Genomic DNA, 19,556 nt, shown 5'->3' on the forward strand with positions numbered 1-19,556 from the left:
ACTGAGCTACAGGACTCCATATAAACAAATAAACAACTTAATGTTTACAATTAAGTTGTAAACTTAATTGTAAACTTAAGCCCTGCCTTAAAGTGTTTCATTACATATATCATATTCTAACAGTACCGCACCACCAATGGTGGGTGCGCCTTCAGCCACTCTGCTCTCACCCTCTGGAACTCCATCCCGCAGTCCCTCCAACTCGCCCCCTCCCCTCCCTCCTTCAAGACCCATGTCAAGACTCTTCTCTTCGAACGTGCCTTCGGTCACCCTCCTCCTCCTGCCCCCACCCTCCCTGAGCCCCAGCTCAGGTCCGAAACACTGATTGTCCAGCGCCTTAGGACGTCCTCGTACGTGAAAGGCTCTATACAAATGTAATTTTTTTCTTGTTTAAAAGCATATTTATTTATGATGTACAAAACATGCCCTTCGTCCTTTTACAGCCATAAGTTATTCATAGATTTAAAGTAAGTATCACATTTTCTTCCATACATATATAGAAGTGCAAATTGCTAAGTGTTTATACAACAGCTTCTATATATACTGTTTGCTTGTTCATCTTATCAATTGATCTTTTATTTGTTATCCAGATGGAGCATGAGTGATCATGGTAACAGGCAGCTAAATATTTTAAACTCAATATAGTTTACTCTCACTTGTCATGTTGGACATTATGGACACATAGGCACAATACTAATACCAGGTATACTATACTAATACCATGCAATAACTGTTTGGCAAAACAGTGAAAATGATGGAATAACTAAATAGTAATTAAAAAAGGAAAGATCATATGTTCTGCTATAAAACAGAATCTCTTATTCTCCCCATTACATATGATGAGCTACAACCACTTCTCAATGTAGGTCATGGACAGAATGCTCACATTTCCTTTCCCCTGAAACAAAACAGTACAATATATAGTTGTATTCCTTTACAGTGAAGCGTATCTTGATGGAATAATATTTGTTCAATAAGTTATGTGTTGGACTGATTGCTTTCTCCCATTAGAAGATACATTGGTTTGGAAAAAAAACAGGTAAAAGCGAGGTGAGAGAAAGCCAGGGTTTTGCAAAAAAAAACTTAACATTTTTGTAGCTATTGACTGCATTCTTGCAGCAGTCAGCATTTGAATAACGTAAGTCACATCTCAAGCCATGACTGAGGTTTATCTGATAATTAATCAAATGGAATCTTGGCTGCAAGCGAGGAGTACAATAACACACTTTTTTTTTAAATGTCAATAAACCTTGTCCATCCGATTAAAAGTACAAGTTAGATAAATGATTATGGGTCCTTCAATCTCTTCTCTAATTCAGATAATGCTGTGATGTTCGCTTCATCTACTTCATCTTGGACCTGCAGATTTGTAAAAAAAAATCAAATGACAGGTTGAAATAAAGACTTCTAAAGTAGTATTGGTTACAATTTCCAGTAGACTACATGTTTAACTTAGAAATGAATATCATATATATAAGTAGTTTCCCTACTTTGTAATAATCTTGAGTTATACTTACATGTGACATAGCACTTCAACATGTAAAAAGAGCTTAAAAGTAATTCACAGTATGAGGTACTTTGAAACATGTTGATTTAACATGGTGATGGTATGGCACCCAAAAGAGACCTCCACCCCTTCAGTTTAAACAGCAAGATTACATTTGTATAGCGCCATTCACATCGGGAGGATGTCCCAAGGCGCTGGACAGTGTACAGCATTTCAGACCCGAGCTGGGGTCAGGGTGGAAGGGAGGGGAAGGGAAGGGTGGGGGGCGATGACATGGTTGAAGAGGAGGGTCTTGAGACGGGACTTGAAGGAGGCTAAGGAGGGGGCGAGGCGGAGTGACTGGGGGATGGAATTCCAGAGGTTGGGGGCAACAGTGGCTGAAGGCTATCCCACCAACGGTGGGGTGGGTGGGTCGGGGTACATGGAGCAGGCTGGAGCTGGCTGAGTGGAGGGAACGGGCGGTTTGGTAGGGGGTTAGGAGGTCTCAGAGGTAGGGTGGGGTGAGGCCATGGAGGGCTTTATAGGTGAGGACCAAGATCTTGAACTGGATCCTCTGAAGGATAGGGTGCCAATGGAGTCGGGCGAGAGTGAGGGAGATGGGGTCACGGAGTTTGGTGTGGGAGAGGACATGGGCTGCAGAGTTCTGGATTATCTGCAGCCTGTGGAGGGAGGAGTTGGGAAGGCCGACAAGCAGGGCATTTGCATAGTCGAGCCTGGAGGTAATGAAGGCATGAACAAGAGTTTCAGCGGCCTGAGGGGTGAGGTAGTGGCAGAGTCGGGTGATGTTACGGAGATGAGGGAAGGCAGAGCGGGTCATGGCTTGGACGTGGGGAAGAAGAGAGTTGAGGGTCGAACAAGACACCTAGGTTTCTGACTGGCTTGGTGAGTTGTAGTGAGCAACCATGGAGGTTGATGCTGCCAGAGCCTGAGGTGCAGAAGCGCTGATGCGAGCCAATCAGGAGGGCTTCAGTCTTGTTCACCTTCAACTGTAGGAAATTTGCCCTCATCCAGTGACTTGATGTCTGACAGGCAGTCTGTCAGGACACAGGGGTCCTGAAGTTGAGGGTGGAGGCAGAAAGATAGAGTTGGGTGTCATCCCTGTACATATGGAAGGTGACCCCATGTGCGCGGATGATGTCACCAAGGGGGAGCATATAGATATTAAAGAGGAGGGCCAAGGACAGAGCCCTGGGGGAATCCAGACGTGACAGAGCGGGGACTGGAGGAGAAACCGTTAGAGGCACTGGAGACAGTGAGAGAGATAGGAATTGAACCAGGCAAGGGCAGGTCTGCAAAAATTGAGTAAATCGGAGAGGCTGTGTATGAGGATGGAGTGGGCGACAGTGTCGAAGGCGGCAGAGAGGTCGAGGAGGACAAGGAGGCAGAGGGAGCCCTGATCACAGATATTCAGAATGTCATTAGTGACTTTGACCAGGGCTGTTTCCGTGCTGCTCACAGCACGGAAGCCAGATTGGAGGGGTTCAAAGAGGGAATGGCGAGAAAGAAAGGAAACTCCATTCAAGGCATCTTTACCAGTCCATTCCATTAATTATTAGAATGAACATATTTGACTGCCAGTTGATGGACCGGACCTAAGAGGGATAATGTGCTAAAATAGGAAGGTACCGAAGAACACAGGAAAATAGCAAAACATTTTTTTTTACTAAACACCCCTCATCATTACAAAAGGGGCCAAGTCTCCAACCATAAGGTTTGATTAACTTTCTCCTGTTTTGGCTAGATGTATATCAAATATAATTATTCCATTTCACCTGTTCAACTCCATCAACTTCAGGAATATAAAATTGCAGCATATTTTGGATTCCACTTTTTAAAGTAACAATCGAACTTGGGCAGCCAGTGCACGAACCCACCAGCTTCAGCTTCACAATGCCATTTTCAAAACCCTTGTAAACAATATCTCCTCCATCCTCTTGCACTATCGGCCTGTGAGATTGAAAGAAGACAGAACCTTAATTTTGCATGAGGAGTGTCAAAACATTGAGCTGTTGAAAAAACTTTAATAGCAATAATCCTGACATTTGATATAGCCTTCTGATGTCATTAACACAGCTCACAGTGTTTCATAGAATATACTGCAAAGTTAATTGACTGTATATTTTGTAGGTGGGTTTCCCCAAGTGATTGGAATGTAAAAATTGATGTGGTCGGGTTACATATATCTCAACAAAAGTCAAATCAGTTGCATTGCAAGGGTTAAACAATTGTACACAATCGTATGTCAAGACAAGTTCAACTTGCAATAAAAGTTCATCATACCTTTTTTATACAAAATATCCATTAATGTAAAGGTCTCTCCTACAAGGGTAAGCTTCAGAAAATTATTGGTTGTAAACGTGAAATCTATTTCGTCCAAATTCCATATCATCACAAATCAGCACTACCAAATCTTGGAAAGGAAACCTTTTTGAACAAAATTCTACCAAGAAACAAGTGCAATAATGTTCTACAAAAGGCAGAAGTGTATGTAACAGACTATGGAAGAAGAATATTAACCTGGACAATGGAAGAAATAAGTAGAAGTATTTAGAGAAAATCAGAATAGCTCAGGCACAAAGCCCACGAGAAAAAAACATGAGGATGTGACTTGAAAAGTCATGTTGTTAAATATACAGAAAGGAGTTCATGCCAAGCATTTTGACTGGGCAAACACAGGTTGAGAGCTGATTCTTTCCACAAGTAACCTTTGTATATGTAACCTATGTGACACAATATGTGATTAATATTTGTTAAGTCAGTTAAATTACATAAAAAGAAATGTAGTTTGTTAATTACCTTATTCTTGTGTCCAACAGTTCTTTAATCATTGCAACCACTTCATCGTCCTCCTCACCATCCTGTGACTGGGCTAAAAGATAAAATGGGTTAAACTTCAATTAAAAACAGTAGTTTATGAACCCCAATAACTAACTTTCTGAACAGATATAAGTTTTTATGTAAATACCAAAGAATTCACTGAATAATGATGCAACCCTGGTAAGATGTTTCACATCACTACTCTTTTTACAATATGCCAAATAAAGATTTTGAAACACAATATATCTGAAGGAGATTGTAGAATTAATTATTATTAATATAATAACCTTTACATTTGACATAGGGTCTTCATGTCCCAAAGAGTTTCACAGGATATTTTCTTAAGTGCAGTGACTGTATTTTGTAGGCCAATGGACTATTATCTGTTTATCTATTAGTATGCAATGGCGATATATTAAGAGCACAATGCTACTCACCTACTGTTTCAATATACTTTATTCTTAAAGGTGAGAAGTTGAGATCCCACAGGATAAAAGAACACCACCTTCACTTTGACACAAGAGTGAGAATAGCTAGGTGCAAATCAAACTGAACTCTGTTTCCTCATGGTTGCTTCCTCCCTTGCCTCCTTCAAGGCCGGTCTCAAGACCTCGTCTTCGATCGTGCCTTCAGTCGCCCTCCCTCCTCTCTGCCTTCCCTCACCCCTCCCCCATGCTCGGGTCCTGAACCCTGACTGTCCAGCGCCTTAGGACATCCTCCCGACGTGAAAGGCGCTCTGTAAATGTAATTTTATTGTTGTTGTTGTTGTCCCTTAAAAATTCTCAGGGGCCCAAAAACATTTATCAGGTACATTATTTAAATGTTATTAAGGAGTCAGTGGCACAACTGGCTTTTTTAATAACTTTGAAAATAAATAACCTGTTTTGCGCATCTAGTATCACAAAAACAATCCGTGAATTTACTTAATCTTAGTGTTCACACATCATAGTTAAAAAACGTTTGAAAAAGTAAGTTAGAAAGAAATACGAGACTTGATAAATGATGTGCATATTTTACTTGGGTCTTAATGTTTTGTGCAAAAACAGTCACTAGAGTTTACAGTATATTCTCTGAAGTGGTTTGAGATGTTTTAACGACGTGATAAGGTACTATAACAAATGCAAGGATTCTTATTACTACAGAATGCTAATTCAGTCTCTTACCAGAATCAGCCTGTGAGACTTCCTCTGTCATTATTGGGAGACCACTGGCAAAAAAATCCACAAGAGCTGCAGAAACCCGAGGTCTAAGATCTTTCCATTCTATCTCATTTTGCTGTGAAGATGCAGTATTTTAATTAAATGAAACAATATACACTAAACCCACAAGTTAAAATGGAGATGGATACAATTTTTTTGCCAAGAGCAATATTTACCTTTGTTATTGTAATGAAATCTCGTCCAAAAAACACACTTTTAACCCCTTCTATTTGGAATAGCTGCCTGCAATAGAGAATTATTATTATTCAGTATTATTGCTTTTTTAACAATATGAACATTTTCTAAATTTCAAATAATAGTCCTTGCATTTGATATTGTGCCTTATCACGTATTTGAGACGTCTCAAAGCAAGTTACAGAACATACTATGAAATTAATTGACTGTATATATCTCTTTGAGACCAAAAATGGTCTTTTTTTCCATTTAGCGGGAAATTGTAGAATATTATTTTCATTGTTATAATAATCCTTGCATTTGATATAGTACCTTATCACATCTTCAAGACATCTCAAAGCGCTTCACAGAATATACTGTTAAGTGAATTGAGTGTATATTTTGTGGGCAAAACGCGGCAGCCAATTGTGCACAGCAGTGGTACACAAACAGTCATGGATTGAGTGACCAAATTATTATTTTTTTTGAAGGTATTTTTACAGCAATCCACAAATTGACTAACAATCAGGTTCCTACTTACTGCTAGGTAAACAGAGGCATGTGGAGCAAGGAAACTTGCCTAACGTTTCGCCCTGCCTGAGAATCGAATTCAGGTCCTCTTGCTTGCGAAGCGAGTGCTCTAACCACTACGCTACAGGACTCCATACAAGCCATAGGTCCTCTAACCACTAAGCTACAGGACTTTTTACAAGCACATATGCACACACTGAAATATGGACAATTTACTTGTAGTGCTACTTACTGAGCCAGAGGTGAGCAATGAGCCGTACTAACATTTGGAAAATCAATGCTGCCCGATTCTGCAACTTGACATCGAGGAAGAAATTTTAAGCTGTTAGGATTTGGCGTATCCTGAGTCTGTATCGCCATGAATCGTACTGAAACCAAAATGTATATTAAAGGTTAATTTATACAGTTATAATCACATTCATCAGTGTTTTTTTAAATAGTCAAGGGCATGATAAATAATTCTTATAAATTAAATTTGAGTTGTTTCAGCAGTAAGTGGATAAATATCTTAAGAAATATTTTTTTCTGGAGCTGGGGAAATTTAGCTGATTTACCCAGGGAAATAAATTGACCAAGCTTGAATAATGAAAATTGATAGATATTATGGAATTACAAGTCATAACATTTGTGGATCTGGAATATTTATGCAGAACGTTCCTTCATATTAAGGAGGTGGGGTAGGTTGGTTTATAGAGTGATTTAGGTCTTTAGAGAAAGCAGACTTAATGAGCTGACTCAATCCATCCCTTCTTAAGTTCTTATGTACTAATGGGGAGTGAATCTGGGCCGCAAGGAAGCAAATTATTGGATCAAAAGAATTACAAGTTTTTAGCTTGTGTTCACACAGTACACAATTTCTTTTAGGAATAGGAAACGATCATTGGGTCCAATAATTTTGTCTCCTTTCAGTAACTCAGCAAACGTTTATGAATAATATTGTTCCAAACAAATAAAGGATTAGAACTTTGGCAATATAGTGTTCACTGAATTACCATACATTTGGAAAATCAAACTTATTACTAAATGTTATTTTAATACAATGCACAATTGTGAAGCTTTACAAATAGACGTCACAATGATACAGTACAAAAGAATTTTAAAAAGCACCAAGTAACTGGATTTTCACTTCTGGTAAAACTCTGAACACATTAGGTAGAAAATTGCTTTGAAGAATGAAACATAATATTTAAGATCCCAACTGTGGTCAAATTCTGGCATGTTGACTGTATTGTAATATAGGAGTGCCTATGATTCTTTAAAAACAAGTCATTGTGGCCTCAGGAAGGCAAAGTGTCCCCTCACAAACCATGTTCCTTATGCACCATTAAGAGATGAGGGGAGGGGGTTAGGATCTTGCCTTAGGATTACTCTTTTGGCAAACAAGAGACGTCACAGTAAATTTGATCTTTTCTTTTGGCACACATGATTCTGATGTCCTACCAGGATTAACAAGGTTATCATCTGGAATTGAGGTTTCAGTGATCACAGCAATAAACAAGACATTGCTGCCAGAAGGCATTAAGGTCAGGTCAACTGAGCAGCTAAAGTGACAGAGAATCTTTCTTTTGCCAGCACGAATCCCAGGCTGGTTGGTCTACACCTCATAGGCAGATTAGAATCTATTAAAATCTATAGAGATTTTATATTTAAAAAAATCTCCCAATGGACATAACAACCATTAAAATAATCTTAAACTGCACTAAATTGATTCTTGCTTCACAAGCTGATGAACATGCCTTCCTTCATGTTTGAGCTACTGTTCAGATTCAGATGCATATCAAATATCCCACTGCTACCTCAGAACAAATTTGAGATTGTTTCCTTCCAGCAAATTAAAACTTTCTAGGTAAGAGCATTCGTTTCACTGAGGAATAAAGTTTACATTTACTTGGCATAACTACATTGTCCCCTACCAGCATATATTACAACAGAATCTCTCTTAAGATATGTAATGCTGTAATTGACCAATGCACCATCAACAGCATCTATGCAGCAATATGAGCAGAAAGTGTGGTTACACTGCCATTTGCATCATTACGGAACAAGCACTACAGATATAAGTTTTATGATGAAACATGCTAGAGTTGCAAGAGATAAAAGCTTATCCTCAGTGTCAACACCCACCCACGCCACCCCCCCCACTGACAAGTTACTGCTTGGGTAACAAATGTTCCAGGAACCTACCCTGTATCACTATAAAGACATCCTCTTTTCAAACACAAAATACATGCCATTTTTAGTAATGATGAGCAGTAATAGTGATGGTAAAAAATGCTACTTGTGTCCATGCACACAACCTAGCAGTAGGTGGGTCCACAGTACTCCAATACAATGCTGCTGATGGCTCCAGCACAATCAGGCTGCCTCATGGGCTAATAAAAAATTACGTCTGCAATCTTTCCGTGGAATCAGAAAAATCCAACACTCCCCGTAGAATCCAACATTCTCTGGGAAAACGATCAACCATTGGTTTCAGTTTTGTTAACGTTCAGTTGAAAGATATTAAAGACTGAATCATGATTTGATATCTGACAGGATCATCAAAACAGCAGCTGTCTGAATGGAGACAGAAAAGTCTAGCTGAGTGGGAAAGATCAACCCCAAGTTAAGTGTGCACTCCCTAATGTAACCCTGTTCATAAAAGAAAAGTATTGTCCTGCTAAAATCCTCACCAGTATTCAATAGTTGGAATGTCATAAAACTACTAGTGAATTTGCCGTGGAGATGAGTGGCTAGTTTTGAGTTATCTTAATTTAATGACAAGATGAGCTTTCTGTACCATCTAGTGGCTGTAACTACGCATGCAAGATCAACACTTCAAAGAAAATCATGTGAAACTTCTTGAAGTCTGGCAACTTGCAATAAAAATATTTTCAAAACATTTTAAATTCAAATCATAAAAAATGTCAACTAGATATCTGCCAGTACTCTACGTTAAAAAGAACTTTTGCATAAAATGTCTCTGATTATGCAGCACTCCCAAAGCATTACAATTTAAATTATTGCACTATGAAAAATCTCCAAGCGTGAATGCGAAGAAAAAAATAAATTAAGCTGTACTTAAGCTCTGAAGCATCTCCAATGCAAATTGACATCCTTTCGCTGACGTGAGAGATTGACTACATCAATGAACATCCTATGATGTATGATAAGTTGCTTTAGGAGAGACAAGCTCCTAAACACATTGGCGGAAATATCACACACGACTGAAAAAGTAACAAGAATACATGAGGATGATTAGTCAGGGTATCATCTCACACTGAGACAGGACTGCCTCGGTGCAGTGGAACAACAAAATCAGTCAAAATCAATTAAATGTAACACACTGAAATGTTATACCGAGGCTTTTGTTGAATCTTAACCAAGGACATCATTCATGCTTTCAAAGGGTAAATGCCAACTAATGAATATGTAAATGAAAAATAATGTTCTTTTAAATATCTACTGGCATTCTGCTGCCAGTAGGACTAATATGGTAACATGCATATGACAGCTCAATAGCAAACGGTATGTGCTAACTAACACGGATGTCAGGTTCTATGACAAGCCGTCAATAAATCTCATCAGTATTGTAACTCTCTTTGAAAGTTTTCATTAAGGCTCGATGTTCACAATGATAAATGAGGTTGCACACTCCAGGATGAGAATCTTCATAACCTACATATTATAACAGTAATTTTTATTTTAGGATGCATAAAATTGAATCATTCTTAATAGCTAAGACAAACGTGATTCAAAAATATATAGAATGTTTATGGGGGCTCTAATCTAACAGTCATCTTTTTACTGCCTTTTGTCGCTTTGCATTTGAAGGAAGTCTCTATCCTTCAAGCTGGGAAAATACTAATATTGGAAAAGCTTGCATAAATTGTTAATAATCCTTGCATTCGATAGGGTTCCTTTCTCATCCGGAGGATGTTTCAAAGCACTTCACAGTATATCCTGGAAAGTGTAGTGAGTATTTTGTACATAAACATGGAAATCAATTTGCACACAGCAATATCCTACTAACCATCATAAAGTGAATGACCAATTTTATTTGTGGGACTATTAACTAGGACAATGGGAGAAACTCGCTTCTCTTTTCAAATTGTACCATGAATTTTTTGACATCTACCTAAACAGACAGAACCTCGGTTTAACATCTCATGTGACACACAACATCAACAGTGCAACACATCCCCAGTGCTGCATTGGAGAGTCAGCTTAGACTATAAGAGTTCAGTCCTAACCCAAAATGATCTGATTCAGAGGTAAGAGTGCTACCAACTGAGCCAGGCTGACATCTATTATTTTTGCTTGCAAGGAAATGGAACAAACGGCTAACTGTCAATTATGCAAAAAGGTAATTCATATTTATAGTGTATTCAGCTACTTTTAAAAATTGGTGTACAATTGTACAAGTGATAATCATACACAATATTTGGATCCAGCATTAGTGCCACGTGTGGCAAAGTCTGTGGCTCTTGAGTTTTCAATCATCTATTTTAATAATACAATCAAATGAGCACAACAAAACTGGAGCTACAGCTATCCCTTCACAATAAATTTCTTAAGAGTCTCACCCCCACCCCATTGCTTTTTATAAAACCTCAAAAGTTAGAAAACATTGTCGTCAACATCCTTTTCTATTATTCTGTCCTCTTGTGAATTTTCTTTAAATATTGCGGCTAACGATAATCAATGGGTACTGACCTGAAGGGGTTGCTGAGGGAGATAGACCAAGATGGTGGAGTTAACATTAGTGCAGAGTCGTTAACTAAATCTCATGGGGTCATCTCCAAGTGTTCCTCTACAATTAAATTTCCTAATTATTTTGTTTTTCTTTTACATCTGAAGGGAGAAAAATGGCCACGGGTAGTACTTCGTGTTCAAATTACTCCCATAGCCAACAATATTTTACTTGGGAGTATATGGGACTCAATTCCCAGGCTATTCTGATCATTTGTGTTGCTGGAAGGATCTAGGTGCATTCAGAATGGCTCAATTTACTAAAAAAAAGTATTTTGGAGTTCCCTACCCAGCATAGTAATAATAATAATAATAATAATCCTTGCATTTGATATAGCGCTTTTCACGTCAGGAGGACGTCCCAAAGCGCTTCACAGAACACACTGTAAAGTGAATTGACTGTATATTTGTGGGCGAACGCGGCAGCCAATTGCGCACAGCAATGTCCCACAAACAGTCGTAGATTGAAAATGACCAATTTAATTATTGTTTTTGGTTTTTTGGAGGGATTATTATTAGGCGTGTGGAGTAAGGAAACTTGCCCAAGGTTTCGCCCTGCCTGGAAGGTTACCTGAGAGCAGGAAATACTCATCCAAACTGCTCTTTCTCCAGGCTGAGTAGTCTTCATCATCAGCTCTTAGGTACACTCCTCCATCAAATATTAATGGAAACTTACTGGGATAAACCTGAAATCTTCCCATTTATTCATAATTTGGGTGGTGTGACAGCTGAGAAATTTGGTCTGAGTAATGCACTAAATGCATGGATTCTTTGCTAAGGGCATTGTTTTATACTCGACTGAAGCTGATGGAAATACAATACTTTCAAAAAGTACTTCCCATTTACCCATTTAGAGGTTTAATTTTATTGTCATCTTACAAATAGCAGTTTAGGCATAAAAGTCGTACTAGGACATATCTCAATCTATATACTAATTTAATTTAATCGTATTGAAACCCAATTCAATTAAGTTTGTTTTTTGACACTTAATGTAAATCCCAATTTTAAAAGGCAATAGAAAACATGATCCAAGTTTAGAAATTCTAGATTTTACATGCCATTAGGCATACCTATTTTGAATTGCTTTCATCTTATGTTGCTGACAGGCAAGAGGTATAGAAGTGTTGGCAAGATGTAAGAGGTGTATATAATATATAATAATGTAAATAAACAGATTACTGATGTCTGAAATCTTGACAAATTACATAGAGCAAAAAATCTTTAAGTATATATCTTGGTCTTTTTACTTTTCACCTTTAATCTAATTGTTATGTCAATTCTGCATCTAGTAATATCGATTTGTAGAAAATACAAATTGCAGTACACTAACAAATACAGTACTGCAGAAATGTAAGGCTTCAGAAATACCAATCCCATATTATTTAAAACAACAGTCTGTATACCATTCATTAATTTTGTTGCAAACTGGCATGCTTGTTGACAACCCAAGCAGCATTTTTTCTGATCAACATTGCTCCACATTGAACAATGATCAATGCATGATGCATCTCCAGGCAAAAAGCTCTACTGCCCTCTAGCATCAGCTACTGGTAATTATTTGCTGGCACAACATTTGCAGGCAATGGAAAATGCAATTCAGTTCAATAAAACTGTCACTCTGTACACAGTAATATATATGTATGAATGCATGGTAGTGACGCATTAGATTTTAAACAAATTGCACTGTTCAGTATTATTTTCAAATTCAATGTTATTTCTGTAACAAAGTTACCATGCTCATCTTTTCCCTCCTGATGATAATAACCTAGTTTAATTTTTCTTTCAGTGAGAGGCCCATTTCATGTTTCCTGAGAACAGTGCCTTGCTAAAAATGTTTTTTTTAAAAAATCTGTTATGTAATTAATGAATCTATGAATCCACATAAATGTTTCTGCTCTTTTCCTGAAAATATTAATTCATGCCAGAGTAGTATTTCACTTGTGCCAGCAACCGTTCAATGCTTCACTAGCAGTGGTGAACTGGATCCGTGAACTGGAAAAATGTGGGCGTCCAAAGGCCTTGCCCTCCCATATCGGTATCATCCGAACTATGGCATCTCCCCAGCCACCTGTGGCCCCCTCCCCTCCAGGCTTGGGGTGAGGCCAGCTAGCTGAATGGATGGTGGCGGAATGCTTGTGCGCTCATCATCATCTTGGCAGTACTGGGGGGGGGGGCAGTTTTCCTTTCCTCCAGGCTCCCGAGTGATCCCACCAAGCACCGAGTCAAAGTGTGGAGCATGACTGCGCAAAGAGGAAGAGCAGAAGAGCCTCCCCCTGTTTGTGTGCAAGTGCATAGAAGGCCAATGCATGGCTGTTCAAAGGGTAAGTGTTTGTCAGTCAATTCCAGGAGATCCAGCGATGGCCTGGTTGGTGCTGGCGGTGTGGTGATTTTTAGGTGCCATTTTCATGGGGGCCCTTGGGAGATTTCCCGATTTCCTAACCACCCCTGCACTTAAGCAACTACTTCATTACATCGAGGCTCGACTATGCAAGCTCATTGCTTGTCAGCCTCCCCAACTCCTCTCCACAGGCTGCAGATCATCCAGAACTATGCAGCCCGTTTCCTCTCCTCCACTAGGCTCCACGACCCTATCACCCCATCCTTGTCTATCTCCACTGGCTTCCCATCACACAGAGGATACAGTTCCAAGATCTGGTCCTTCAAAGCCCTCCAAGGTCTTGCTCCTCCCTACCTCTCCGATCTCTTAACCCTCTACCATTCTGTTCGCTCCCTCCGCTCAGCTTACCAGAAAAAAACCTGCCAGCAGGGGTGCATTGGCCTGTTCTACCAAGCCAGAACCTTCTCTGATTTTTTCCCCTTCCTGGGGCAACAACAATCCAAGTTGTTTTTGTTGTTGTAATGACATTAAAGGCTGACAGCTGCCACTCCTGATATTAGTACTAAGGGCTGCTCCATGGGTGTGTTTCTCAATTCAGAATGAAAAGTACAATTGTTCTTGGAGAGGCAAACACAAGACTGCGTTTATAAAACAATGGTCTGAGATGAGATATACATTATTGCAAAGCTGCAGGACTACATACAAATACAACAGGTTGCTGCTCAGTGGACAGAACTTTTGGAGTGCAGAATATTAGGAATATGAAACTTACAAAGCATGAAAATAGTTAGGGCTGAAGCAAATAATGGTGATACCAGAATATGCTTTGTTATAAATCAGTAGGAAAAGTGCAATGCACTCAATTAGGAATGTTGGCTTTTGCTGTGCTTCCCTCCAACAATAAAAATGTGTTCCTTGCCTTTATTTCATTAGTGAATTACTGGCAACAAGTTCTGGGGTCATGAGGCTGATGCTGTCACTTCCTGCACACTGTGTCCATGCACACTGCCATCACATCCTTTGTAAAGTGACATCAGCAACACTTCCTACATGAACAGCACGAAGGAACTAATGTCAATGACATTCCACTTGCATTGTGTGTAATTTACTTCATCACTACACAAGTTAGTCTATTGACTTATCACAATAAAAAGCAGTTAAGCCTCTCTAAAAGTTAGTAAGAAAAATAATAATCCTTGCATTTGATATAGTGTCTCGGTCCAGAGTTGCTTTTATTTAAAACACTGAATATTTGGAAGATATCATGTACCTTCCTTATATTATCAGGAATCTAAATGCAACTGATCATTTTAACACATTACTGATGATAGCCCAGTCCTCTTTTGGCTATACATGATCTTCAAAAATAAAATATTAGNAAAAAAATTCCTCAGCAGAAGGCAAGACAGAGCCCTGCAGCATCCCAGATCCAAGAGTGAGTAGTGATAATCGGGAGTGACAGAGAGGTAGTCAGCCCACAGGCAGGATTTGCAAGATGCAGAATAGACCGAAGAGAGAAAATATTTGTGGCAAAAATAAATGGCCCTTGTAAAGCGCAAGAAGACATAGAACTGAGCTTTAGGGGGAGAAATGAAGAACTACATCACCAATACACCTTTGAAATATTTATACAAATTCAAATTGCATAAAATGGATTGTGCTATATAGCCACGCAGCCCATGAGCTAAGAGAATGCCCATCAAATTTAAAAACCTAAACAATATTGGGAACTACTTAACAAAGATTTAATAAGACTAAATTCATTTTCACTATCAACTGCTGATTGCGAGAAACTAATCTCACACTCAAGAGGATCATGCTGGTCCAATGGCTCTCAGCCCCGAAGCTCTGGAACTCTATCCCCCAGTGCCTTCGCCTTGCTTCCTCCCTCTCCTCCTTCAAGGCCGGTCTCAAAACCTTTCTCTTTGACCGTGCCTTCAGCTCCCCTCTCGACTCTCTTCCCCCTCCTCGCTCCCTCCCTTCCCTCCCCTCACCCTGACCATTTCCCCCCTGCTCGGGTCATGACCCAACTGTGCCGCGCCTTGGGACGTCCTCCTGACGTGAAAGGCGCTTTATAAATGGAATCTTGTTGTTGTTGTTATTTCATGGCCCAAGTATGATTATTAAACCATTGTAACAGATAGAATTAAGACTTTCTATGAGCACTTTGTGATTGCATACTTCCACATATCTCTCTACAACATATTAGACAATCTGCCTCCATCCGTACTTCACAACCAAAGCATCCGAAACACTTGTCCACGCCTTTGTCTCTTACCACCTGGACTACTCCAATGGCCTCCTCGCTGGTCTCCCCAGCTCACTCATACAGAAAATTCACCTATCTCAAAACTCCACCGACCGGATACTCACCTGCACAAAACTCCGTACCACCATCACAACTGTCCTTGTCAGGCTCCACTAGTTCCCAATTACCGAACAGATTGATTTCAAGATCCTCTTCATGCACTCACACCTCCCTACCTATCTGAATTGCTTATCCCCCACTCCATCACCGGCTGCCTCTGCTTGGCTAGCTATGGCCTTTTTGTCCCTCATCCCCTCCGTTCCACCTTCAGCCACTGTGCCCTGAAACTCTGGACCTCTCTCCCTCAACCCTTCCATCTTGCCCCCTCCCTCGCCACTTTTATATCCCATCTAAAGATCATCCTTTTTAAAGAAGATCTTTAGGTGATTACGGTCACCTCCCCTCTTCCTCTGGATCAGTTTCAGACTCCGCAACTGTCAAGCGCTCCGGGATGCTACCCCACTCAAAGGGTGCTATATAAATCCAAGTTGTTGTTGTAGACAGCCTTGAGTTAATCTCTCAGAGAGGAAAAGTTTCTCAGGCATAGTAAGAGCTATTGCACAATAACATCTGCCAGCAGCACATGCTACACCTGCAACAATTGAGAATAACCCATTACTGCTCTCCACTGAGCAGTAATATACATTAATAGAATCATAGAAAGTTCACAGCAGAGGAGGCTATTTGTTTCATCATGTCTCTGCTGCTATTAGTTTCCCTAAAAGAATGATCTATTCGAATCCCATTCCTTTACTCTTTCCATATAATCATTTAGCATTATATTTCCTTGTTCTCTTTTAGATGCTGTTTTGGACTGATCCGCAATGTCAAAATGCTGATTTTTAAAACAATAACTATTACTTTTGGAAAATGAAAACTTAAAATTAATGAAGCAGCACATACCAGAAGCCAACTGCACTCCAGATGGAATCAAAAGTCTTGCCTTTTCTCTATATCGTGAAGTTGAACTGAATGCAAAGCAGACACATCTTGGATTGCATACAGAGAAAGACCTAAAATTTACACGTCCAACAAAAACACACAACACATCAAAATCATCACAAAGCTTTAAGGACACTGCACCTACAATAGGCAAGTACAACACCATATGTTAACATTTGAATTTTAATTCAATGCAAACTACATACTGTCTTGACAGAAAAGAAAGGGACCGTAGAAAGTGATGAATTTTTCAACAACTTTTCAACCAATTTTAACTGGGAAGCTATCATGTGTACTTGATAGCATATTTAGCACCTCCCTGTTTCCCAACATTGAAAGTTTCTGGAAGGCTGAGAACTTCAAATAATCAGCACATTTTAGACTGAGTCATCAGCATGTAATTTAACAAAAGTGTACAAAGGGTGTGTATAATTCTGATTTCAAGGGCATAGTCATCAGCGTGGGGTATGGGGAAAGTGCAGGTAAATGGGACTGAATGGACTTAAAAGAGCCTGCACGGACAAGATGGGCTGAATGGCTTTCTTCTGTGCTGTAAATTTCTGAGTCTACAGCACAAATTACACTGCATCAACACCTTTCGAATCATGTTTCTAAAAACATGGAAGTTCACATAGCCTTTTTATGTTGTCAAAACTACTTTTCACTGAATGTAATCACATACCATGGTGGGGCGAGGCGATTGACTATAATGTACTGTATGGTCAAGATTAATAAGAATAATAATCCCTCCAAAACCCAAAATATTAATAAATTGGTCATTTTCAATCTACGATTGTTTGTGGGACATTGCTGTGCGCAATTGGCTGCCGCGTTCGCCCACAAATATAGTCAACTCACTTTACAGTGTGTTCTGTGAAGCGCTTTGAGACGTCCTCCCGACGTGAAAAGCGCTATATCAAATGCAAGTATTATTATTATTAAGATAAAAAAATGCTAGAAATCTAGCTCAATCAGATTTGTACTACCCTTACGAAAATCAGTAATGAAATGAATAGGAAACATAATCAAACAAAAAGGCATGACTGCGTGCCAGTTCTATCCTATAATAATTCCTACAGATGTCATAGCATCTTTCATGTCAGGAGGACTTCAAAAAGTGCTTCACATAACATTCTGAACACATAAGGCAGACTGATTGGTTTATTATGTCATCAGAAGGACAACACCTCCAACAATGCAGGACTCCCCCAGCACTGAAGTGGAATGTCAGCCAAGACCGTACAAGCTCAAAATCCCAACATACGGCTAGAAACCCATGTTTTTCAGATCAGAAGGACATCTCGTAGGAATTACTGTAAAGTGTACCGACTGTATATTTTGCAGGAAAATAAAAATGATCTCATCACATTACACCAACGCTTTATACCTACTAATGCCAGCACTGCATGCAGTTACTCCAACATTATATCCGAGGAATATACTGGCCGAGTTGCAAGGTTTTGTGCGATGACCCATTAATGCACTAATGTTGCCTTTTAAAGCAAATAAAATGTGCAACCTCTATTAGCTTCCCTTCTTTGCCTCCTACAACTCCATATTCAAAACCATGAGTCCAGCCTCTCTCGGGTTGAAAACTCTTGAGACAGGTCAAGAACAACGACTCAATAATAATACGTGCATTTATTACAGCACTTTTCATGTTAGAGGACATCCCAAAGTGCTTCACAGAATTTACTGTAAAGTGCAGTGACTGTGTATTTTGTAGGTGAATGCAGCAGCCGATTTGTACACACCAATAATAATTCTTGCATTCGAGATAGCGCTTTTCACGCCTTCTCGACGTCTCAAAGCGCTTCACAGAATACGCTGTAAAGTGAATCGACCGCATAGTTGTGAGCGAAACTCGGCAGCCAATTGCGCACAGCAGCGCCCCACAAACAGTCGTGGATCGAAAGTGACCAATTTATCATTGGTTTGTTTTGGAGGGATTATTAGTAGGCGTGTGGAGTAAGGCCCAGGTGTTTCGCTCGCAAGGCGAGCGCTCTAACCACTGAGAGCCGCGGGACTCCACGTCCGACAAACGGCCGCGAGCGCCCCAATTTTATTTGGGGGACGAAGTCGGCCAGGACACCGGGAGAGAGAAGCCGCCTTCTCTCTCTGAGCGGCGCCATTGGGAATCTTTTAACGTCCCGCCCGGGCTTAACGCTGCGCGAGTAAACCGACCGACCGACCAACCATCACGCGTTGCCTGCTCACGGGACAGCAGAGGGCTATTTACCCGACTGTTTTTTTTTTGAAACTGTGTAAGAAAAGGTCTTCAAAGGGAAGGGAATGGGGGGGGGGGGGGGAAGAGGGGGTAATGTTTTGCCGGTTTAAATTAAAAAATTGGGCACCCAACCATTATGTGGGGCACAGCAGCTTTTTATATAGCATTTATACAGCAGCCCTCACGCGGGGTTAGCGTCCCAGAGCGCTCGACACCGAGTCGGGATGGAGAGGGAGAGGGAGAAGGTGACTGTAGGGTCAAAGAGGAAGATGTTCAGGTAACGACCTGAAGATGAGGGAGGGGTAAGGCTGGAGGGACAACAGAGGCAGAGTTTCGGGGCAACGGGGGGATGAGAGCGCGACCACCGAGGGCACGAGAGTCGAGCAGGAGGCCGGGGGGCGGGTCGGGTCGGGCCGAGCCCGAGGGTAGCGGGTGGACATAGGTCGGGTCAGAGAGAGACCGAGAGAGAGAGGGAGAGAGAGGTGCCCACAGGGCGGGAAGGGAATTCGAAGACGAGCGAGTGAGAGGATCTTGGATAAGGAGCCACTGGAGTCTACGGACGACGACAACGACCTCCACCACCGCCGCCGCCGCGTCTCCACATAACGGCCACTGGGCGGCCGTTGGGTTCGGGTCGGTCACGCACCTGCCTCGCGCCCACCCGCGCAGCAGCAGCTCGAGCCCTCGGCCGCCGCCTCGCGCCGCAGCCATCACCTTCGTCCCAGCGCCAGGACCCCAACCGCTCGTTCGCCCGCCCGCCCCCAACCTGCCCTGGCCCTGGC

The 19,556-nt window shown here is 40.8% G+C and overlaps 1 protein-coding gene across 3 annotated transcripts; it reads right to left on the reverse strand.

Moving 5' to 3' along the window:
- Nucleotides 1–378: 378 nt before the first annotated feature.
- Nucleotides 379–19,529, reverse strand: LOC103185862 (NFU1 iron-sulfur cluster scaffold homolog, mitochondrial). Of its 3 annotated transcripts, none has more exons than XM_007904593.2 (8): nucleotides 19,421–19,529; nucleotides 16,509–16,618; nucleotides 6,461–6,596; nucleotides 5,700–5,766; nucleotides 5,488–5,599; nucleotides 4,304–4,376; nucleotides 3,280–3,454; nucleotides 379–1,359 (listed from the first exon to the last, which is right to left on the reverse strand). In XM_007904593.2, exons 1-8 carry the CDS (start codon nucleotides 19,483–19,485, stop codon nucleotides 1,288–1,290), a joined length of 810 nt encoding a protein of 269 aa, XP_007902784.2. In that variant the 5' UTR covers nucleotides 19,486–19,529; the 3' UTR covers nucleotides 379–1,287. The 3 variants fall into 3 exon arrangements, with proteins under 3 accessions (XP_007902784.2, XP_042193001.1, XP_042193002.1); XM_042337067.1 differs by having other exon boundaries at nucleotides 19,489–19,507; XM_042337068.1 differs by lacking the exon at nucleotides 16,509–16,618 and having other exon boundaries at nucleotides 19,421–19,484.
- Nucleotides 19,530–19,556: the final 27 nt, after the last annotated feature.

This window comes from Callorhinchus milii, unplaced genomic scaffold (assembly GCF_018977255.1).
Source record: "Callorhinchus milii isolate IMCB2004 unplaced genomic scaffold, IMCB_Cmil_1.0 Scaffold7, whole genome shotgun sequence".
Lineage (NCBI taxonomy): Eukaryota > Metazoa > Chordata > Chondrichthyes > Chimaeriformes > Callorhinchidae > Callorhinchus > Callorhinchus milii.